Source organism: Mya arenaria, chromosome 13, assembly GCF_026914265.1.
Source record: "Mya arenaria isolate MELC-2E11 chromosome 13, ASM2691426v1".
Classification (NCBI taxonomy): domain Eukaryota; kingdom Metazoa; phylum Mollusca; class Bivalvia; order Myida; family Myidae; genus Mya; species Mya arenaria.
The window spans coordinates 68304896-68330084 of NC_069134.1; the positions used below are offsets into that span (position 1 = coordinate 68304896).

Sequence of the window (25189 nt, forward strand, 5' to 3'; positions counted from 1 at the left end):
GGCAAACGCCGTAATACAAATATGTAGGCGCAGTTCTAATGGATCTCTCAAACGCTTCGACTGCCTGTCCCATGATTTCATCTTACACAAGCGTAATGCATGTAAGCCTGCACATCTATCTTACAAACAGAAAACAACGGGTCAAACTTGGTCAAATAGCTAGTGTAACACAGTGTGACTCCATCCTAAAAGGTGTGCCACAAGGATCAATATTAGGGTCTCTAGTCTTCAACATCTTTATCAATGACATCTTCTACTTTGTCAATAATGCAGCCTTGTATTCTCACGCAGGTGACAATACTCCTGCTGTGTGTGATAAAATTCTAGGCGTTGAGGTAGATAGTCTATTAAATTGTGATGCTTAGATTTCTCAAATGTGCAAATATAAAGCTAAGCAACTGAATATCCTTAAACGATTAAGCAACTTTTTGACAATCAATGCTAAGCTTATTATCTTTAAATCTTTTATCAGATCCAATTTCAACTACTGCCCTGTTGTTTGGCATTTTGTAGCAAGACAAACACAACAAAAATAGAAAAGATTCAATACAGATCTTTAAAAAAATGTTTTTAATGATTACACCTCAACTTACGAAAATCTTCTTCATGGAGTTCAATTGCCAACATTACATATGAGGAGGGAACGACGAATCGCTATTGAAACTTACAAATGTATGTACGGTATATCACCAGAATATGTTCAAAACCTTGTGCAGTGATATGTCAACTAGAGGAACCGTGCGCGTGTGGATTGCTTGCCAGTGCAGCTTGGAAATCTAGTTTATGTTATCACTGTGTACAGTTCTCTAACCGATTTTACTTTTTGCATTTTTATTCATGAAGATATTAGGAACCGACTTTTGTAAACTCTTGTTCCAATATTGTACCTATATAAAACTATATGCTTTTATTTCCAGGTCTCCAGTTCGTCGTTATGTTTTGATATTTGATGTACGTTTGCTATTCATGTCGAACTATATATATTATTGAGCAAATGTTTCTTGTTAGCATATTTCACTGACTGTGAATAAAGATCATTTATCTTGTATTTTGTATATATAGATAGATAGAAAGGTATCTATCTATCTATCCGATAAAAAATGATAAAGGGAGGTAGTCCGTAATATATGTTCACTGATTTTTAAAAATGTTCCGAAAGGTGTTGTCTGCTGCATCTTCGACGCCACCTACATCGTGGAAAGCACGCCGCTGATCTCAAAGCACAATCAATCAAATATTAATTAAAATGGGAGTCGAAAAACAAGTTATAACAGCTGGAGACGGTAATGAAAATGTCAAGATTACAATACAGTTTTTTAATTCTAATTTTACATTCTAGTTAGCTATCACTTCCCGTTAGTGAAGCATGATGGTGTCGCCCAGGCGACATACTACTAAGTAAATGTTTTCATTTGCACAATGGCTTGATGACAAAGGCTCATTAAAGTCACAAGAAATAATTACAACTACCCAAAATTATATTTTATACATACTTGAACATGTATATCACCAATATAATACATTGCCATAAACATAAAACGAGATTTGACAAAATTCAAAAATACCCTATACTGTAATATGAAACAAGTGAAGAATGTTCGCCCGGCGAAAATGTAAACAAAGACCAAATCTCGTCGAAAATTATAACTTCTTTGTAAGCTACAAACAAAATACCTGGCTCATATATGCAGTGGTCCGTTATATACATGTTAAAACCGGTATTCTTGTCGAGAGAAACTGTATACGACGTAAATGCTTCAAAATGCGAATTATCACAAGCGCTAGCCAGACATTGTTCTGTCAAAATGACGTAGTACGCGGTTCGCCTTGATCGATTAGCGAAAGCGGTCTAAGGACGGGAACCATCGGAAAAGCGTTGAGTGTTCGGGTGGTTCCCGCCCTTTGGTCGCTTATGCTAATCGATGAAGGAGAGCTGGGCAGCCTGACGGAGCACTGTCAAAACATTATTTTGGAAACATGTTTGTGGAAGTGTCTCATAAAACTAATGCACCAGTCAATTGTAACCACGCCCCCCCCCCCCCCACGTCCGGGGGTATCCCGGGGATAGCCGGGGAAATGGGCTGTGTTTTTTCCTTTCAGGTTGCCCCGCAGTGCCGGGTGAATGCCGTGGTTTTGTCTTCGCGCAAAATATAGCGGGGAATGGGCCTTACCTAGGGTCCCTGGGGTGCGGGGCATTTAGCGGGAATTTTACCATCAGTTCGTTTTACCCGGGGTTGGCTGGACCGAAAGTCAAAGTCCCTGCTATTCCCCGGACCTTGGGGGGGCGTGGTTACAATTGACTGGTGCATAATCACCTTATCAAACTCCGGTAATAAAACGAAGGCGGCAGGGTTTCCGCCAGGAAATTTATAAGGCGCGTCGGTAGAGGAGGGTCGAGAGGGTGTCCCCTCCCTAAGTCGATTTTTTTCTATTTTTTTGTAATCAAAATGGTGCAATTTCCTGCATTTTAAACAAGTTTACAGTTATATTCGTATGATTTAGAATAACCAACTCAAGTCCGGTTTACATTAAAAATATTTGCGAAAAGGTCTAATTGTTTCTCTTCATTTATTCAGTCTGCGAAATGAAAAAAAAATAAGCATAGGCCATTCGGGCCTATAACCTTAACAAATCCATAGGCCCGAATCATATTTAATAGGCCCAAAAGAAAAATAACAAGTTTGAGCACTTCATAGAGTATTTAATTTATATTCTCTTGTAAAAAGGGCAACAAAGAAAACACATGGTCCTCAGCCATCGTCACATCATCATCAGCATCTGAATCTGCTTAAGTCTGAGCTGTCAATTGTCTTCCTCTGAAACATACATATTTATTGTATTGGACGACTCAATGATTTCAGTTCCATATACCGTTAAAAGTATGTAGGTTATTTCATAAAAATACTATCTATTGCCATTTGCTTTGGTGCAAGTCCGGGCTAAGCATCTTAGCAATTTATGCCAAAGATAGGACGAGACAAAACTAGCATCTATCAAGTTATTACGGAAATTCCGTTAACAAATCAGTGCACGACATGATGAAATAAGAACATGATGATGAGTTGTAGTGATCGTGAAGGTCAATGCACCTGGAATATTGATTATTTAATATAGTAAAAAAACAAACCATGATATCTAATTGATGCTACCGAAAGGTGACAATGGAATCACCTGGTCAAATATGTGAAGTTCTTAAAATTATTTATTGTACCACTTTAATTATTTTAGCTGCAAAAGATCAACGTTGTGTCCTTTTCACTTCAATGTCAGTCGTTTGCCAGGTCACAGTTCATCATAGCCAGTTATATATATCGCTTTCAGGAACACATTAAAATCTGTTTTGCCACAAACAGAAGAATATAAACATGAAAAATAACAGCTCTTATATTTAGATATGTGTCAATTTTCATACCATAACACTAAAGAAGGGGTTTGAAAAAATATATTCGCGACTGGGCTTGATCAATGTTCAATTCTAAACAATCACAAAAGTCGCGAAAATATGTGACAAACCAATTTTTTAGTCGCGGCGTGGCAATTTTGATTAATTGATACGAAATATGTTTTCTACACTAATAAATTAATGTTTTTTAAAGTCATGAAGTCTGTTCTGTACCTTATACCGCATTCCATCGCTGAAAATTGATCAACTGGTTCTGTTATCGGCTATCCTATCGTGACGTCATCAAATGGCAGATAATTTGAAAAACGGTATAAATGTATTTGAAAGAGTGTATAGGGTGAAGCATTGTAATGCAATCACACACTTTATGATTCATTTTTGTGGACAGGAAAAAGAAAATCGATACTTTGTGAAATAAAGCATGTATTCGTCCATAAAAAAATCATAGGCCCGCCGGGCGTACTCTCTGCCGTTTTGACAGGCCCGACAGATTTTTTTATACGCTACGGGCATCGGGCGTGTGGCTTATTTTGCAGACTGTTTATTATTGGTATTTCTCAAGTATTCTGACAATACAATCGGGGTAACTTTTTTTTGATACTCACAAATTTTTGCGAGTGTTTAAATTTTCAACTCGCAAAACCAGACACTCACTTGCATTTTTTTGTGTTTGCTAGGAAAAGGTATATATTGTATGAAAAAAATGGTTTAAGGTATAGTGTAATTGTTTTAATGAATCATCATGTAATTGTACTTTAAACGATATCATCATATATCAATATGTAACACTGACATTACGTTCAGAGGAAGTCTGATCAGGCCAGTATTGGTTTGTGCAAAATATTTTGAACATGTTCCATTCATCATCTTAGTTGAGGGTCAATTTAATGTTCAACTCCTTTTTCCACATGGAAACAGTTTTAATGGAAGGATTATTTCATTTTGGCTTCTTTTTTTGGAACAGATTGAGCATTGCCATCAGCCGTCGGCGATTTTAAATCAATACGCGTAAAATCTTTTTGTTTGTCATCATTATACAGACTGTATCTAGATACGATTATCGCTAAATACCGCCGCCAAAATTGGAAACGAAAGACCAGTCTACAAAAATACATAGTAACATAGTACCTTCCACATAGTAACCAGTACCTGCCTGTGCGCATATCATTAAGCCATGTCATCAATTTCTGTGTGATTATCGGAAAACGAAAGTAGGCATTTCTAAAATTAGTTTTATATCTATTGTGCAGGATCACCGATTATGTTGATATCCATTTAGAGGATTGCATATTTTCTGCAAATTTTGAACTCGCAACTTTTTGCGAGTGTCTTTAAATTGAACTCGATTTTTAGCTCGACTATTCGGAGAGCTATACTACTCGCCCAAGCGTCGGCGTCGCCCCTTGGTTAAGGTTTTGCGTGCAAGCACACATAGGTTAATATCTCAGCAACTACTTGAGGTATTGCATTGAGACTTTATACAATGATACTCAACCATCCAACCTACTTAATTAACCAAGTTTGAAAACTCTACTTTGCATTTAATGCCAATAATAGACCTTTATTATTTGACTTAGAAATTCTGGTTAAGGTTTTGCGTGCAAGCACACATAGATTAATATCTCAGCAACTACTTGAGGTATTGCATTGAGACTTGATACAATGGTACTCAACCATCCAACCTACTTAATTAACCAAGTTAGATAACTCTGCTTTGCATTTAATGCAAATAATAGCAAGTTAGATAACTCTGCTTTGCATTTAATGCAAATAATAGGCCTTTATTAATCGACTTAGAAATTCTGGTAAAGGTTTTGCGTGCAAGCACACATAGGTTAATATCTCAGCAACTACTTGAGTTATTGCATTGAGACTTGATACATTGGTACTCAACCATCCATCCTACTTAATTAACAAAGTTAGATAACTCTAGTTTGCATTTAATTCAAATAATAGGCCTTTATTATTCGACTTAGAAATTCTGGTTAAGGTTTTGCGTGCAAGCACACATAGGTTAATATCTCAGCAACTACTTGTGGTATTGAATTGAGACTTTATAGAATGGTAATCAACCACTCAACGTAATTGAATAACCAAGATATATAACAGTATTTTTTTCAAATAATTGCCCTTTATAATTAGACTTAAAAAATCTGGTTGAAATTTTCCATGTAACCACATTTATGTTACTATCTCAGCACATCATGAATTGCATTGAAATCTACACTGAAAAGCGGCGAAATAGTCGAACGCGCTGTCTCAACAGCTAATAATTTTAAAGCGGGGTCGGCTAAATAATAACTAAAAGGGAATGTAATGTGTATTACAGATTAATTTATCTTTTTTCTAAATAAATTAAAAATGGTAAACAAAAGGACAACTAACAAATGGATGCGGGATCAATAAACAAAATAAAATGACACACATGTATGTTACCGAAATCAATTAACACTTATTGTTTACTTTGCAATCATAGGTGATTATAGGGATGATGATCGCAATTACGACAGTGGTGTTTTTCACACATTCCCACTTTGATAAAGAATAGGTGGAGTTTGGTTTATTGCACCGTCGATCCTCACCGACACGCCTTCATGCTGTTGTCGATCCTGAATGGCTGATACAAATGCCGTAATAGTGTCGACACGCCTCCTGGCTGTCGGTCAACTATTGCAACCGTTGCAATTGCAGCAAAACAGTGTATTGTCAAAACTGATGATTGTTTTGATAAGGCTTGTCGCTGCGCAGATTAAAGCATGTCAGCATAATTAACGCGTGTCGGTAATTAGCCTTGCCAGCAGAAGGCAGGTCGGGCCCGACAAGCCATAAAGGCCTGGCGGAATCCCTAGAAGGCGGGGCTCCTTAAGCGACATAGGATGTCCTTTGTTTCATTTAAAATGGTGAAGTAAAAGAAAAGTTATCTTTGTTTAAAGTCTTCATTTTATGCAAAATGTTGCCTTTCGACGTAGCATATATATATATTACGTCATTGATCACGTGGTATTCACACACTGTGTAATAGTCCACCTAAATGGTCGTCAACGAGTCTTTTGACGATTTCTTTACTATGGGAGATTCGTGACGTCCACCATCCAAGCAAAAAGTAGCGAACGGTCCTTGCGCAAAGAATCCACGCGGCCACAATTTTGAAATTATCTCCGTTTTAAATTCACATTTCTACAAAAATATAATTGCCTACTATTAAACACATATTTAATTATGGCATTATGCCAAAAAAATGTTCAGATATCATAAAACACTTACATGTGTCAATTTTTTTATCAAATATCCCAATATCTGTAAATCTGGGACAAATCTGACAGGTTGGGTACGTGTATAACTGTATTCGTGACCCAGAATATATTTATGTGAAAATAAAGACTATTGACAAATTCAATCTAGTTTAGATTACTGTCGGGTAAATATTGAACAATTTTGTCATTATTATTCAACATCGATGCATAATATTACTATATTTTCTTTCGCACAGTGTTAAATGGTAGAGAGTTTAGCGTTACAGGGATGTCAAAATAATAATTAAAAAAGTATCCCTGATCGCTCATTATTGTAGCTACAAGGATAACCAGCTTCAAGCAATCATCCTTTTTAAATGTATTTCAGTCAATATTGAAAACAATCCTGAATGTTGAGAAAAGTTTTTGTTAAATACCAGGCCCTTAGGTCTGCAATAGAAAATCATAATTTAGCAAAACGTTTCACATAGTCATTGTCCTCAATTTGTAGACCGTCAGTAGTCTAGATGGCTGCAGAATGACAACATACATAGCCAAATTTTCTCATGGGACTGTGCCCATTACTTGATAATTATATCATAATGATCTTCCATGTTTTTTTCTGATGGCACAATGCACAATGTTGACTTTATTCCTTGAGATTGTAGCTAACTCTTGTCTCTTTTTTCTTGTTGTAGGAAAAACTTTTCCAAAGAAGGGAGATTCACTATCGATGCACTACACTGGTAAGAATAAGTTAAAATATTTAGAGCAGTTGTATATTCTAAGCTAGTCTGTTTTTTTTTTTTTTTTAAATGTCACAATGCCAAACGGATATCTGTGATTGGTGCAATTCTATCACAAGATACTTCCCAGTGTTTTTTTTTTTGCTTTTAAGGGAATGGTGGTGGGGCTTTTTGAAACAGAAAATAGCATTATAGTTGGAAAAAGGGAAAGATGCTAGTAGCATGATTAATATTATTGCCTATTATTTCACAAATCTATCGACATATATTCGTGAATGACACTATATTGATACATTTGCTAATTGTTTAGAGCTCAATGCCAGACAACCCGAATGTCAGTCAGACAGTTGGACATGTCCAGTATATTTCCATTGTGAAGGACAAAACTTCAGTCTACGTCATACATAATGTTGGGTTACAGTCAGCATCGTTCCATTTTTGGCAAATCAATCTGATAGTTGTCCATAAATATTCTGTGTTATTTTCAAATATTATATCATGATTATTCAGTGTGTTCATCAATGACTCACTATTTGTAAACCCTGAAATGCCAAAAATAATTTTATAACATTCCATTTTGTGTTGTAGCTTTATTCTCGTTGATTTACATTTTCCGGAAATGTTTGAAAATAACAACACTGATGCTGGGTTTCCGTAAATTTTTATGTTCAGGTGGTTCCGGCCAGTCTTGATAATTGAAATATGCTTACACTATTTCCGCTCCAATTCAACATGTCAATAACAAAAGATTGTATTTTTCTATTTTCATTTTTGCATAAACATTGTTTGACTTGTTCTATAAATTATACTTTATAACCAGATCTTTAATTTTAAGATTGATAAAAATTGTTTGATCTAGCCAGGCTTTCAAGCGGGCCCTTCTTTTCCTACTTTTTTGTTAGGCTCCTACTTTTCCCTACTTTTTCTTGAAAAAGCCCTACGTTCCCTACTTTTTTTGTAAAAATAGTTCAAGAAATAATAGAAAAGTTTTAACTAAATGCATTGATTGAATTAATCTAAATCTTGGTTTTAAAAAGAAGCCATTTCTACAATTTTTGTAGGATTAGTTTGATGCAGTAGGTCTCCAGTGCTGCAAGAGGGGTTCTATAATGAGAATGAGTGGTGCAAGTTGACAAGTCAGAGACACCATTTCCAGGTTCATCTCCACATCCTCTGGCTGAATCCCTCTTGAAGCACTGGTTTATAAGCAAAGATAACTACATGTACATCACAATTGTCCTTGTCAAAAACTCATTTACCTGCCCATACATGCCATATTATTAAGAGGCTTGCCAGGGGATTTAGGTCTGAATTCCAGAGGATTTTGATATGTCACCAGGGGATTTTTACACAGCGAAATTTAGCGCAATATCTACATTTATGATAAAAGAATAAATACGGAAACACACTCTAATTAAATAATTTTTGGACTTAGTCATCATGGTCCTTCATGGAATTTCACACTCATAATATTATGGATCCTTTCCACTGTCATTCTTGAGCTAGTTTTAAAAAAAAATAAAATAAATAAAACAAAAGTTCCTGGGGATATGGATCCTCCGGTTGGGGGACATGGGATGGGTTGGAATTACGGGGGATTTTTCTGCCGGCAGGGGATATAGCATGCATGCCTGCCCCTGAAAGGCATTTCATCTGGAGATTTAATCCCACGAAGTAGAAAGTTGAAATGCCTTGCTACAATTTGGCTTGTTTGAGTGTAGCCTATATTTCTTTTATAAATCTTTGTTTCTTTATGTGAAACTTGGTGGACTCAGTTGAGTCAATTCTTGAGCCTGTTTGTGAAAAATAGGCCAGGTATCGGCCAATATGCCCATTGTCAATAAAGCAATTATAACTGCCCTTTCCGATAACTAATTCATCTGCCACTAAAGGAGAAAAGTTAACTCATATTTCAAATGTCATGCTTTACTTTTTGCTTGTTTGGTTGTAGCCCATGTTTCTTACATAGTTATTGAAAACCCAATATAACCTTTAGGAACACAGAATTATACAAAAAAGGGCTAGACCCAACCAAGCCAAATTGAAGCATGGCATTTGAAAGTTAACTTTTATTCTTCCTGGAACTAAATCTCACGGTTGAAGTGTATTCAGGGGCAGATGAATGAGTTATTTGAAAGGACAACTGATTTAGTCATTTGTTCGCATCAAGAAAGGTAAGTAAAGAGCCCTACTATCCTATACTTTTTGCTCTTAATATCCCTATTTTTCCCTACTTTTTCCAAAAAATCCTCCTACTTTTATCCCTACTTTTTGTAACCAGTCACTTGAAAGCCTGTCTAGCTGACCATGTTTATTTATATTTTTGGAGGAGGTAATTCAGGTAGATAGGTGTCTATAGTTTCTAACAACAGCTCATATAGATAGATTTGCTAGTTCATGGAAAGAAGAGAGACCTTGGCTAAAGTTCGGTAAGTAGGGACTAAAAATGAAGATTTAGGTTGTTGATACTAAAAACTGTTTAAAACATTGTGACAGGTAAAGAACTGTTGTGACAGATAAAATTTTGGTGTTTACCTGTTGCAATATTTTATTATGCCCCCCTTCGAAGAAGAGGAAAATATTGCTTTGCACAGGCATGTCGGTATGTCGGTCGGTCGGTCCGTCGGTAGACCAAAGCTTGTCCGAGTGATAACTCAACAATGCCTAGACCTATGGTAATCAAACTTGATATGGAAGTTGGGCCTGACCAGTAGATGACCCCTAGTGTTTTTGGGGGTCATCGGGTCAAAGGTCAAGGTCACAGTGACCTTGAATGGTAAAAGGTTGTCCAAGTGATAATTCGAAAATGCCTGCACCCATGGCCCTCAAACTTGACTTGGAGGTTGGGCCTGACCAGAAGATGACCCCTATTGTTTTTGGGGATCATCAGGTCAAGGGTCAAGGTCACAGTGACCTTGAATGGTAAAAGGTTGTCCGAGTGATAACTCAACAATGCCTGCACCCATGGCACTCATAATTGAACTGGAGGTTGGGCCTGACCAGTAGATGACCCCTATTGTATTTGGGGGTCATTGGGCCAAAGGTCAAGGTCACAGTGTCCTTGAATGGTAAAAGCTTGTCCATGTGATAACTCGACAATGCCTGCACCCATGGCCCTCAAACTTGACTTGGAGGTTGGACTTGACCAGTAGCTGACCCCTATTGTTTTTGGGCCCATCGGGTCAAAGGTCAAGGTCACAGTGACCTTGAATGTTAAAAGGTTGTCCGAGTGATAACACGACAATACCTGCACCCATGGCCCAGATAATTGAATTGGAGGTTGGGCCTGACCAGTAGATGACCCCTATTGTATTTGGGGGTCATGGGGCCAAAGGTCAAGGTCATAGTGACCTTGAATGGTATAAAGTTGTCCATGTGATAACTTGTCAATGCCTGCACCCATGGCCCTCAAACTTGACTTGGAGGTTGGGCCTGACCAGTAGCTGATCCCTTTTGTTTTTTGGGCTCATCGGGTCAAAGGTCAAGGTCACAGTAACCTTGAATGGTAAAAGGTTGTCTGAGTGATAACTCGACAATGCCTGCACCCATGGCCCTCAAACTTGACATGGAGGTTGGGCCTGACCAGAAGATGACCCCTATTGTATTTGGGGGTCATTGGGCCAAAGGTCAAGGTCACAGTGACCTTGAATGGTAAAAAGTTGTCCATGTGATAAGTTGACAATGCCTGCACCCATGGTCCTCAAACTTGACTTTGAGGTTGGGCCTGACTAGTAGCTGATCCCTTTTGGTTTTTTCGGGTCAAAGGTCAAGGTCACATGTACTTTGAATGGTAAAAGGTTGTCCGAGTGATAACTCGACAATGCCTGCACCCATGGCCCTCAAACTTGACTTGGAGGTTGGGCCTGACCAGTAAAAGACCCCTATTGATTTTAGGGGTCATTGGGCCAAAGTTCATGGTTACAGTGACCTTGAATGGAAAAAGGTTGTCTCTGTGATTACTCAACAATGCCTGCACCTATGGCCCTCAAACTTGACTTGGAGGTTGGGCCTGACCAGTAGATGACCCCTTTTGTTTTGGGGGTCATCAGGCCAAAGGTCAAGGTCACAGTGACCTTGAATGGCAAAAGGTTGACCGAGTGATAACTCGACAATGCCTGCACCTATGGCCCACAAACTTGACTTGGAGGTTGGGCCTGACCAGTAGATGAAACCTATTGTTTTTGGGGGTCATCGGGCCAAAGGTCAAGGTCACAGTGACCTTGAATGGTGAAAAGTTGTCCAAGTATTAACTACAATGCCTTTACCCATGGCCATCAAACTTGACTTTGGAGGTTGGGCCTGACCGGTAGATGGCCCCTATTGATTTTAGGGGTCATTGGGCCAAAGGTCAAGGTCACAGTGACTTTGAACGATAAAAGGTTGTCCGAGTGATAACTCAACAATGCCTGCACCCATGGCCATCAAACTTGACTTGGAGGTTGGGCCAGACAAGTAGATGACCCCTTATAATTTAGGCGTTATCGGGTTAAAGGTCAAGGTTACAGTGACCTTGAACGAAAAAAGCTTGTCTGTGTGATAACTTGTCAATGCCTGCACCCATGGCCCTCAAACTTGACATTTAGATTTTTGGTGACCAGCTGATGACTCCTATGGATTTTGAGGTCATAGGGTCAAAGGTCATGGTCATAACACACTCTATCCTCAAACTTTGAATGGTCATAATCTTAAAACTGCCTCAACGGCATCCAATGTCAGTGACAAATCAGCTGTCATTTCGGTCCATGCATATTTCATTTAATTGTCCATATAATCCTGACAACATGGCGCTCAGGGGGGGGGGGGCATAATGTTTGACAAACATCTCTTGTTTATTATATATATTATTTATTTTTTTACAGGGGGATTTTTGTTTATCTGAGTAGGGGTAAAATATGTACATTTTCAGGCGGGAATGGGGCGGAATTTCAGCCGCCAAGACAGCTGAAAAAGGCCCCATTGTTATTATGATACTTGTAGTTCACACTAAAGTCCACAAATAATGGCCAATGAGGAATCAATTAGAAAAAAAATCAGTTGAAATCTTTCTATTTCAGGAACATTAACAGATGGTAAAAAGTTTGACAGTTCAAGGGATCGTGGAAAACCGTTTTCCTGCAAGATCGGTGTCGGTCAGGTGATTAAAGGCAAGTTAACTTTCTTATTGTTCTTAAATCAGTCACTGAACAAAAACATATACACAATAAGTATCCTTTTGTTGTTTTAATGTTTTTCTGTTCAGAGTATGTATGTATATCAAACATCATATAACCACAATTTATATGCAATCTTGTCATAATATAATAGTGATAGGATGAACTCAGTGATTTTTATTTAAATTTTCAAAACCACCTATGGCTTTACAATTGAGAAAATAAGCGCGTTAATTCCCAAAATTGGGAAAATACAATAAACATTAAAATGGTCATTTAAAATAACCAGTAACAAAGAAGAAAGCTATTAAAACTGTTTCAACTCTCTTTAATGACAGTTACTATCATCAAAACATGTACAACATGATTTTTGTGCCAAATGATCCCAATCAATGTTGGGAAATTCTTCATAAATAATAACAAAGGTTATATAATTTATATAATACTTTAATGAATTTTAACATTGGTATTTTCATCATAATATGCACTGACTCTGTTAACACCTTACATTGTTTAATCCCTTGTTTTAACTCTCTAAAATAATTGATTTTTTAATTAACACTTTCTTAATTCCTCTTAAATTGGATACAAAATCTGCTGTCTAATAAAAATGATGACTTTCACACTCATAGAGAGAATGGAATTAAATATCAATATTTTTATTTTTTCCAATTTCCAAATAGTCACAGGGGTTTTCTTAAGCGGACGCCCGCTTGTCCGCGCCGGGTTAAAATCGCCGCGGGCAAGTGATTTTTCAAAGCAGGTAGCCCGCTGGGCAAGTGAGCTTTCGTAGTGAACGCTTTCCGGTAGTTTTATTTTATTTTTCTTTGGGTTAAAATATTTCCTAACAAGCATAAGTTAAACCAATTTTGATTCGTTATTGGATTTTAAAACGCCAATCAAATGAATCGTAACGTATAGCGTTCGTCAGCCTTGGCAAGATGGCGGACGGAGACGAACTGGGCGAAACTGAACACTTTTTTCTCAATTTTCTCAAACGAATTTAAATGGTAAGAATACGAAAATCATCTCATGAAATGTAAAGTTTGTACGAAATATGATGATGTTGGTTCTTTTGTTACGGGTTCAAACTTCTTTCGAAAAGACTCTTTAAAGGCTCATGAAGAATCGCAAGGTCATTGTAAAAATGAAAAGATAGAAAATGCAAAAAACCAGAAGTGACAGTGAGGCCATGGCTGGATGATGCTCGTTTGAAAACAAAATGTAGCAGTTAAGATCTGTTAAAAGTTATTCTTTTTGTTTATTAATAGATATCATTGCCTTTAATACAGATTGATTAAAATTGTATACATATAAACATTTGCAAAGATCGGGCAACCAAATTTTACAGGGGGCAAGTAGATGTTCAAATTGACTTGCCCCTGGGGCAAGTGAAAGTCAAATCGTTAGGAAAACCCCTGCAGTCAGACTTGTTTGCAATTGATCAAAAAACAAATGAATGAATTTTGTAAAATTTCATCAACATGTTTCCTTCGGCATTCATCAAAAAGTAAATACACCATCATTATAATAAATAAATACTTTGTCATTTCACCCAGTTGTCTACTTTCAGTTTCACTTCTCAGTTCTGTCATTTTCTGATATTGGCAATGAAGGTCAATGTCATGTATGTAAACATGTAGGTGAGGCATGACAAAGAACAGCATTGTCTATTAGTTATTTTAATCCCCTCCTGCACCGAATAATTTACTGTCACTTTTGAATTATTAATCCTTTTGTTGACAATGACACATGTTTTTAACACAATGTTTTTAACTCTTAATTTGTTACATGCTCTCTGATTGGATAAAAAATAGAGTTAAACCAATGAAAATCCACCTTTCACCATGACGCGGATGTTACATCATTGTGAATAGACGCTTGCATGCATGTAGGGGAAATAACTGTTTTGTTTACATTTTCATCGTCTTTTGTTCTTATTTTCTTTTTAGTTTTAGAACTCAAGGTTTGGAATTTTTATTCAGAAATGGGAAAAAAAGGATTCTTTATGCCATTGGGAACATGACTGAATACCATAAATATTGCCGACAAAAACCCTGACAATTCATAATTGTATTTTTTATTCATTTCTGAGGGGAATTGGTTACCTTTTTTTGGGAAAATATGACTATTTTTGGGGAAAATTTGTAAATCTCACGAAAAAAAATCACTGGAACTGTAGATTTAAAGTAATACTTTTGATTTATTTGATGATTGATTTTATTGTAAAGAATGAGAAAAATAGTGTACCGTAAATGACTGGGTATTAGACCCACTTTTTTCCCTCAGAATTTGATGTAAAAAAATGCCTGCGTATAATACCCAGTAACATTTTTTTGAACTTTTTTTCTGAGGTCGATTTCAAACCGAGAGTTTGTTTAGTTTTATGTAGAAAGGGAAGTTACTCCCGTCATATTGATCGAGTATATACGGGTTAAAATGGCAGTTGAAGATCGGGATACGGTATATCATAAGACGTTAATAATTTAAACAATTTTTTTTTTTTTTAATTAAGATTTAAGTTATTCATTATTATTTTGAATAATAAATTGAATTAAACAATAATTAAACATGCATATAAAAAGCAAAGTTTCGCACTGTCAAAATATATTTTGTGTCAGTTGTATCACGGACCTATGGTTTATAGGTCTGTGGTTGTATGATAAGGTGTGAAAAACTCGCATTGCCTTTTGTTCTGTTTAACCTACCAATGCTACAAATTGATGCGATAATGGTCTTGTTTTTTTTCACACATTTTCGCGAACTTTATTCTTTTCTTAAGGTGTTGACATTTTGAGAACAAATCAGTACAATATAAGGTTTATGCATAACTTAACTTCATTCTCGACATCGTTTACGATATACTGTCAAAAAGAAATCTTAAATATTTTCATAAAAGGCACCTTTCAGTGCTATCCAGATACAAATGGTCACAATCAGTTCTTTTAAGTGCCTTTCCTAACAAAAAACGAATTAAAATGAACACATTTTGCATTATCATTGTATGGTTTTAAAGATAACCATCGCCATTTTCACGTTTTTGACATATTTTCTATGCATCTCTTAACCCAAAACATAGATTAAACGTTTTTTCTCTCAGATTTTTCACGGATTTTTTTGGCTGCGTCTAATACCCCCTTATATCGTCTTATACCCAGTCATTTACGATTCAATATGAACATAATCTCCTCATTTGTGATTTTTCTTTCTCATTTAATATTTAAGTTATAATGAATGAAAAGTGTTTATTTTTGCTTGTACACGCAGTGTTCACAATAAGGACCTGCTGCTGGCCAAAAGGGAGAGTTCAAATGGCAATTGGGCCTGTTCAAATTTGGAAAACTAAATGAATTTTAAGTAGAAGCCGGTCGGTTACTTTACTATTTGAGACGGTTCATCTGAAACTGATTGAGAACCTCAGGGATGTGATTTGTCTGCGAATCTAATAACCCAGAGACACCCCCCCCCCCCCAAAAAAAAAAAAATGAAAAAAATATTTGGTTGCTTTCAGTTATTTAAGTTAATATTCAAGTTTGCTTTACATTTAAAGTCAGGAGAGCCCTCAAAAGAGCTTCTTAAAAGCCATTTTTTCTTCTACAGCAGTGTTTTTGACCCCAAGAGCGCCCCATAAACCCATGGCTGAAAATGTTTCAGCCCTCCAGCTGCCAGGTTAATCACATCCCTGAACCCTGACACATGTATATATACTATATATACATAACCCATATGTACTCCGTTAATGCTAATGGGTTTGGGCCTGTATTCATAAAGCATCTTAAAGGGACTCGCTCATGTTTTGTTACATGCCTTTTTTATGACAAAATAAAGTGTGGCAAATCATTAGGATCGTTCAAACAACATTAAAGATGAAGGCAGGAACCCTTCAACAATTATTGATATATGCTAAAATATTGTCTGAGAAGTCTGAGATTTTAAATAGTGTTAGGAACGGTTTTCAAAAAAGGCCTGAAGCTTAAATCATCACTCTGTTTCTGTAAGAGTCTGCGTAGGCCAGCAGTTTTGTTGTCAGTTTTTCTTGACTGTACTGGCGTGGGTTCACTAAAACCAGAACTTTTTATACTTAAAATGTATTTTTTTCTGCTATTTTGGTATTAAAGAGTAAAATAATTACAATATTAATAAAAATTTAGTGTTTTTAGATGCATTATCATAAACAAAAAAGTTTGGTCCAAAAACATCAGAGGTCATTTGTTTAGTTGCGTATCTCACTGGTCATATGATATCATCTAATAATATCTTAAATTCTTTATTTCTACTAATTCAATGTAATAAACATACTTTAATGTTAAAAACACTTAAATTTGTCTTCATTATGAAAAGTTTTTGATATCCACTGAAGTCAAGAGAAGTTATTTGTCCACGGTTTTTGAGCTCTACTTTTGGGACAATAACAAAAAATGTTATTGACTGGGTATAAAAATTTATTGCTCCTTGTTGTTAGGCCTAAGAAATATGTTTTTTTCTTTTTTAGGGCTGTGATATAATGTGTAGTTTAAAACCTTTAAAGCTTTAATGAAGATTACTTTTTCTCCCACCTCAGATAAGTAGATCCAAAAATTTAACCGTGCTAGAAATTCTTATCTTGCCAGGCAAAGATAAAACAAGTACCCGTATGGAACTCCTTTTTAATGGTCATCACATTGTGATAACCTCCCTTGTTGAAGATGGGTCATCTGTAGCCTCATAGAAACCTTGTCTTGTGGCAATATTTAGAATGCTTATTAAACATTTCTCGCTTCAAATGTCACCATAAAAAAGTTTTAACGCACCTTTATAATAATGCTTCACTCTCCTCAGAACTATTTAAAGACCGATTTGACTATTAACATAATCTGAATCACAGCGAGCATATCCATGACAACCACGAATTATTGCATATCCATACATGTAAATTTTCACTACGCACAAAAAAGTTCCAGCAAAAAATACACTTTTACTAAATTATGTTTAACTGAGGTGGGAGAAAAAGAATCTACCATAGCCGCTTGTGTAAGATAGGTTCATCCCTCGTAGGTAAACCTCGTTTCTGCAAAAACACCCTACGCTACGGTCAGGATGAACCTATCTTACACTCTCGGCCATGGAAGATACTATTATAATCCCCATTCTCTAATGATTACAAAACATTTCTACGTAAAAAAAAAAGAAGAAAAAAGGCAAGAAATGAATAATGGCCTTGTTGAGTACTCCTTAAACTTGTTTAAGTGTTTAGTTTTCTTCTTTCAGGTTGGGATGAAGGAGTTATGACGGTAAGTGAAGATTTTTATCCCTTTCGGGGTTTTTTAAGAAAAAAGTAAGGGGTATTGTGTGATAGCCTTAGGGCCTGTTTTTTTTAATTATATGTTTTACGAACGGCCAGAGTTGTGAAGTGTCAGAGGAGGAGGAAATAAAAATATAATTACATTTCTGGAATTTTATTTTTTGGTCGGGAAAAAAACACACAGAAAAGCAAAAGCTATGATGTATTCTCTATGATTTTCTATTTTAATGTAAAGTCAATATGTAAGTGAATGCACATTTGTTTTTGCTTTATCTGACAAGTTCACTTCATATTTTCATTAATCACTCTTTATACTTTGTAAATGCATGTTATAATAGACAAGTGACATAAAAAAATCAACTATTTTCTGTAAATTTATTTGCCATTTAGAGTTTAAAGAATCGGCTATTACTTCACTGTGTTGTCTTGGCTGCAAATTGTCTGATACCAATTCACCAACCATGTCATTGTTACAGTTAGCAAAAGAGCTTTTTTGTTTCCTTCTATACAGGGAATATTAATCCGCCAGGAACTAGCGATCCAGGAACTTGTAAATCAACTAATTATAGCTGTCTGATAAAACAAAAGCTGTCTATCCAACAGTGATTCAAATAATACTAGTTGTCCATCACATATTCTGTCCAACAAGCAGTCCAAAAACACTGGTAGTCCAACAAACACTTCCGGTCCAACCATTTATAGTAACTGTTGTTTAACCAACACGTATGGTCCATCCAATAAAGCGGTTCAGTAAGCAATAGATGCCCAACCAACAATAGAGTTTCAACAGGCACTTTTGTGCCATCTACCGGTTTCTATTTCTAATCTATGTGCAGATACTCTTATTCTCGTTAAAGCAGTCCTATATTTTACTATAATAACATTTATCAAATAAGATTGAAGTTTAAAATCTGCAAACAATATGTATGATGTAGCTCTAGTAGAATTATTTAACTCGGATATCCACTTTTGTATAAATATATCAGTTATTCGTTGTTTGACTGCAGACATAAATAAGTTAACATCTCCAACATCTTGGTACATCCAAACATGATTAAAGCCTAAGGTTTGGAGTAAATGCCTCACCAAAAAAGCCCATGATTTAAAATTTGGATTATCATCTAAATCACAATACATTTGATCATACACTATCCTAACGTATCTCATAGTCTCCATTTGAATAATTTTCATCCAATATCATATTACACTTGTAGAACGTTAAGCTAACAATGTTGTTCTACCAAGCTCTCCATATACAAAATTGTTTTCAGTCTGTGTTCTAACACATAATAAATCCTTAAAAAATTCAGGTGGACTCTTTCTAATTGTATACTATTTTGTAGTCCCCATACTTCCGAACCATAGCTTAATATTGGAAAAATGAGTTAATCAAACAGGTCTAATCTGTGCTTAATTGACAGGGTAGGATATTTAGTTAAACAGCTTTTTAGTTTAAAAATCGCTTTAAGAGCCTGATAAAGTATCAAACGTGGTAGAAAATGACCCTCCAGGTGTAAAAACAATACCCAGATAAGTAAGTTTATTCACTATTTCCAACTCCTGACCATTATACAAAAATCTCAAATTTCTTCTCAGTCTTCCTCCTTTTTTAAAAATCAAAACTTTTGTTTTCACAGAATTTACACTTAACTTCCATCTTTCGCAATAAGCTTCTAATAATTAAGCTTACATCATGTTGCTACCAATCTAGCAGCCCAACCGATTGTAGTGATGTTCTTCATTGAAAGTGATGGTCTCAGATAACATCAGCATATTTGAATCATATCTGTAAAGAAAGGAATGGAACATTAAAAGTATATTTTTTATAAAAAAAATAAGTTACTCTCAGACTTATTTATGGATGGGTTTTAAGACAATCTGGACCCTGATTTAATTCCAGGCCTGGGTGTATCTGACTAGTCCGGTGGCCATCATAATGTTTAAACATAACTAACTAGTAACAAATCATTCAGAAGCTGAGAACACTACAAAGGTGACAGCATAACAAAATTACTCTTTCTAAGTAAAAATATTACATAGTAATAAAACACACAGAACAGTATAAATATCATAATTTATATTGATGATGATTTATATATGTTCATTCATAAGACTATTACATAGTTATACCTGGTAATGTACATACAGATTCCTCATTATAGATTATCACTGTTAGATAGTAAAACAGCCTAATGTATTATTTGTGTTAATTTTCAAAAAAAAAGTTTTAGAATAGATGATTTTTTTTGTTATTAATAATACTCCAATAAGAATAGTAACCGCAGTCTTTTCTGAACCATCTACCCCACCCACCAGAACTAAACTGTCCAGGTAAACAGTCAAGCGATTTATAGCTCATGACATTCAAATTATATCACAATAATGTAATATAAACTCATTTAAATGACAAATCTAATAAAAATAAATAAATAATAACAAACCTGGAACGATAATTAGTCCATATTTATCGCTGTTATTATACTTCGTTATAACCCGGAAATAAACCGGAAGTCACACTGCCGCAAAGGATTATCCGGGTGAGCTAAAACCCGGTACCAGGTATCGATATCGAGAAAAGCCTTTATCACAGTTTATGATACCGGCTTAAACTTTTTCAGAGATGTTTACACCAATATTTTTACAGCTTTTGCGATGTCCTCTGCTTTTAATGATTTGCCGCGATAAAGTTTCATCGGCGGAAATAAAAAAAAACGAAATCACAATTTTAGTTTTATTTCAAAAATGAGTTTTTTTGAGCGGCGGTGTTCGTAAAACATAGAATTAAATAAAAAAGGCCTAGGGTGTCATTGTTCAAAATGTTAACCTTGGCCATAATCATTATTTTTTGGAAGATTGTTGAATGAAACTGAGGGTACGCTGCCAACATGCAAATCATGTGACCATTGATACTATCATAACTATGTAAATTATCTTTTCTTTTTTTTTAACCTCATTGCAACTTGAGTTGAATTTTTGATAACAACTATGATCACTATCCAAAAAAGATAGGAGAAAAAAGAAAGTTTATATATCTATACATGCTCATGGTGGCAGAAATCATATATTCTGCTTGTCAGGGAGATCACTGTGTAGGTAATTGCTTCATTTAAGAAAGGAATTGCGGGATTGATGTCATTATTTGGGAATGAAAGCAATTTGGGTGGTTGAAGTGTGTGGAGGGACTCCACGCATACTTTGACAAACACAATTGCGTTCATATCCCTGATAATGACATCATCCCGCAATTCATTACTTATATTTACACATATTGTTCATTACTTCATTCAAGAATTGTTAAATAAATTGTTTTTCATTTAAGTAAACCTTACAGTAATCCTTTCTCACCAATTCTGTAAATAAAATGACCCAACTGTAACCGGAATCATTTTATGAAATGAAGTCATAATAACGCGGGAAAAGATCAACCATTTGAAATTACTTTTAAACTTAAAATTGATACACAAATGCACCAGTCAATTGTAACCATGCCCCCACGCCCCTCCCCCACCCCCATGCTGATTTATCAGCTACTACATAGGCCTTTACTTGTAACAAATCTTTATTATTTATTTATGCAATAAAATTCTTTACTGGGAGTCAATTTGAACTGAATAATACAAATTACACATGAAAATTACAATAAATGAATATTATTATTATTAATTTTATGAACTTTGTACTAATTTACTGGCATGCATCCGAGGTTGTTTTCGATGTACAATGGCCGAGGGGCTTCCGAATGGTGTCCAACAGGTTTTCCGATCAATGATGTCATTGAGAGTTATTGCCATTTAATTATAGAATTTACTTTCTCTTTTCATTTACCGTCTTGTTTCAGATGTCCGTAGGTGAGAGAGCCAAGCTAACTATCACTCCAGACTATGGCTATGGGGCAGCTGGAGCCGGTGGAGTATATCCTTTTTATAAACAACATGTAGGTCTGTCATTGGTGCTGGTAAAAGTTACATGTAGGTCTGTCATTGGTGCTGGTAAAGGTTACACGTAGGTCTGTCATTGGTGCTGGTAAAGGTTACATGTAGGTCTGTCATTGGTGCTGGTAAAGGTTACATGTAGGTCTGTCATTGGTCCTGGTAAAGGTTACATGTAGGTTTCATGTCATTGGTGCTGGTAAAGGTTACTTGTAGGTCTCATGTCATTGGTGCTGGTAAAGGATACATGTAGGTCTCTGTCAATGGTGCTGGTTTAGGTCACATGTAGGTTTCTGTCATTGGTGCTGGTAAAGGTTACATGTAGGTTTCTGTCATTGGTGCTGGTTGAGGTAAGAGGTGGAACTACATGTAGGTTTCTGTCATTGGTGCTGGTTGAGGTAAGAGGTAGAACTACATGAAAGTCTTTGTTATTGGTGCTGGTTGAGGTAAGAGGTGGAACTACATGTAGGTTTCTGTCATTGGTGTTGGTTGAGGTAAGAGGTAAAACTACATGAAATCTTTGTCATTGGTTCTGGTTGAGGTAAGAGGTGGAACTACATGTAGGTTTCTGTCATTGGTGTTGGTTGCGGTAAGAGGTAGAACTACATGAAAGTCTTTGTCATTGGTGCTGGATGAGGTAAGAGGTAGAACTACATGTAGGTCTCTGTCATTGGTGTTGGTTGAGGTAAGAGGTAGAACTACATGTAGGTCTCTGTCATTGGTGCTGGATGAGGTAAGAGGTAGAACTACATGTAGGTCTCTGTCATTATACCCCCCAAAACAAAGTTTGGGGGGGTATACTGGAATCGGGTTGTCCGTCCGTCTGTCCGTCCGTCTTTTTTTGTCCGGGATTCATCTTTGTCGTTATTGAATGAATCTTTTTCAAACTTTCAAATATTAATGACCATGATGTAAACCTGTGCCTCCGTGGATTTGGTCAGAATCGCATGATCCTGAGTGGAGTTGTGGCCCCTTAATGAGTTAAATTGGGCAAAATTAGCTTTGTCCGGGATTCATCTTTGTCGTTATTGAACGAATCTTTTTCAAACTTTCAAATATTATTGACCATGATGTAAACCTGTGCCTCCGTGGATTTGGTCAGAATCGCATGATCCTGAGTGGAGTTGTGGCCCCTTAATGAGTTAAATTGGGCAAAATTAGCTTTGTCCAGGATTCTTCTTTGAAGCTATTGAACAAATCTTTTTCAAACTTTCAAATATTAATAGCCATGATGTAAACCTTTGCCTACATGAATCGCATGATCATGAGTGGAGTTGTTGCCCCTTAATGAGTTAAATTGGGCAAAATTAGCTTTGTCCAGGATTCTTCTTTGAAGCTATTGAACAAATCTTTTTCAAACTTTCAAATATTAATAGCCATGATGTAAACCTTTGCCTACATGAATTTGGTGGGAAATAAATGTATTGCCTTGTGCGTTCTAGTGATACCATAACTAAGGCCAGGGCAAACAACCTAGACAGGGAAGGGGTGGGGGGTATTCGTTAGCCTTTGGCTTACAGTTCTAGTTGGTGTTGGTTGAGGTAAGAGGTAGAACTACATGAAAGTCTCTGTCATTGGTGCTGGTTTAGTTAAATTTTTATTTAATATTACAAATTAAGAGTTTGATACTTATGGGATTCCGAGACTCCTGAAGTCAAGCCTGAACTGCTAGATTTATTAAGATGGCTGTCAGTCTGACTCCTAGCTCATTCCAAGGAAGAGAGTAATTATAACTGCTATTTTGGTTGTATTAGTAATTAAGTCAGATGCTGGAACTTTCATTCAAACTTAACTTAAATAATACTTTTGTTTTCTCTGGACTTAGATTCATAACATTTGAAGACTCCTATTCAAAATATGTTAATGTCTAACACTGCAATTAATTACAAATTGAAGGATTTTTTGTATGATTTTTGATATGGCAAAATCCTTCGGATGATTTTTCAGATGATGTGTATATGTGATTTTTAATATCGGATAGAAACAAAACAGGTTTAATAATTTATTAATCACTTTAAAAAAGTAACGGACATCAGCAATTTTGAAGATATTTTGTGTATGTTGTCTGGCGTTTTCTTTAACTTTTCACACTATCCCTCCAAATGCTACCCTCATCTTCGATGTGGAGCTAATAAAGATCGGCTAGATGCGACGACCTACAGGGATTTTACTTTTATACATGAAGGATCTATCACATATTAGTAATTATGTATTGTAGTTCAATGTCCACACTGTATCAGTGTAACCTATGATGTTAATGGTGAAATAATTTACTCAGATATAGCAGAAATGTTACAACAAATTAGAAACAATTTTAAACAAATGTTGGCACATTTCCTATCAAATGATTTTATGCAAGAAAACTATACCCAGAAGCAAAGGGAAATGTTTGCCTTAGATAAAGACTCATTAATTTGGTTTAAAATCTTAAGTTTGAAATGAAAGCAGTTATGAGTTCTTAGATTTTTTACAACCATTATAATCGGCACTTCATGTTATTCATTGTCATATATGACGTTTTTGTATAACTAACATTATAGAAGTTCTCAAACATGGTAAAACAAAATAACTGGCAAAAGATTGTGCTAAGTTACGAGATCTTGACTTTGGCAGTGCCGAAATGGGCGATTATAAAACAACTACCATGTGCGTGATGTTTGACATACAGTGTTCTACTTTAACTTTAATACTCGCTCATTTGGAATCATGAAAATTGGAAACATCTTTTTTTGGACCATTTCATTTCAATGTGTTCTTTTTTCTGTATTAATCATGTATACATACTATTTTTGCATTTTGAAAACTCGTTTTTAAGTTGAATATGTCTTTTATACAAGCTTTGCTTATAGTCAATTGAGTTCATGTAATTACTTGTTGAAATAACGTGAAATAAAATACCATCCTATGTCATGAACTTTTCTGAATAAAATATCCACTTCATCTTGACTTGTTTTCAAATAGTGTGTAGTTTGGGTTAGTTTAACAAAAAAGGGTTAAGTAGCCTATTTCAAATCCAAGGGAAATATTAAATGATACTTATTATACCCTCGCTCCACAAAGGGATGTCAGGGCTATGTAGGTATCATGTGATTCATCGCGTGCATCAGTTGGTCTGTCCTGTTTTTATGACTCTTGAATAAAAATGGCAGAAGTGACCACAATCGCATAAGGATCTCCCTCGCTAGACCTGTCCGTACCTTAAAGGTCAAGGTCACAGTAACCTTGTAAACTTTGTATGTTTTGCCATATAAGCCTATTGAAAATAGTTTATATCAGGTTCATATCTTGGTCTTAAAATGTCAGATTTTAAAATTATTTGACAGAAGTGACCATCGTATAAAGTCGCATTGCTCACCAGACCTTTGCCCCTACCTTAAAGACCCAACTGGGGTATAAAAGGGAGGTAATGGCGTGTGGGTGTTTTCCCCTGTTATTTGAAAGCATTTC

The 25189-nt window shown here is 35.8% G+C and overlaps 1 protein-coding gene across 2 annotated transcripts; it reads left to right on the forward strand.

Moving 5' to 3' along the window:
- The first annotated feature begins 1154 nt into the window (after nt 1-1154).
- Nucleotides 1155-24682, forward strand: LOC128215542 (uncharacterized). 2 transcript variants are annotated; one of them, XM_052922227.1, is made up of 6 exons: nt 1155-1283; nt 7335-7382; nt 12437-12526; nt 17780-17802; nt 21652-21785; nt 21996-22035. In XM_052922227.1, exons 1-6 carry the CDS (start codon nt 1247-1249, stop codon nt 22018-22020), a joined length of 357 nt encoding a protein of 118 aa, XP_052778187.1. In that variant the 5' UTR covers nt 1155-1246; the 3' UTR covers nt 22021-22035. The 2 variants fall into 2 exon arrangements, with proteins under 2 accessions (XP_052778187.1, XP_052778188.1); XM_052922228.1 differs by lacking the exon at nt 21996-22035 and adding an exon at nt 23834-24682 and having other exon boundaries at nt 1163-1283; nt 21652-21725.
- Nucleotides 24683-25189: the final 507 nt, after the last annotated feature.

Excerpts from the sequence above, each read along its gene's own strand:
- LOC128215542 (XM_052922227.1), top strand. The coding sequence starts at position 1,247 with ATGGGAGTCGAAAAACAAGTTATAACAGCTGGAGACG. Across the intron at positions 12,527-17,779 it reads TGTCGGTCAGGTGATTAAAG|GTTGGGATGAAGGAGTTATG; the intron begins GCAAGTTAACTT and ends TTCTTCTTTCAG. Across the intron at positions 21,786-21,995 it reads CTGGTAAAAGTTACATGTAG|GTCTCTGTCAATGGTGCTGG; the intron begins GTCTGTCATTGG and ends GGATACATGTAG.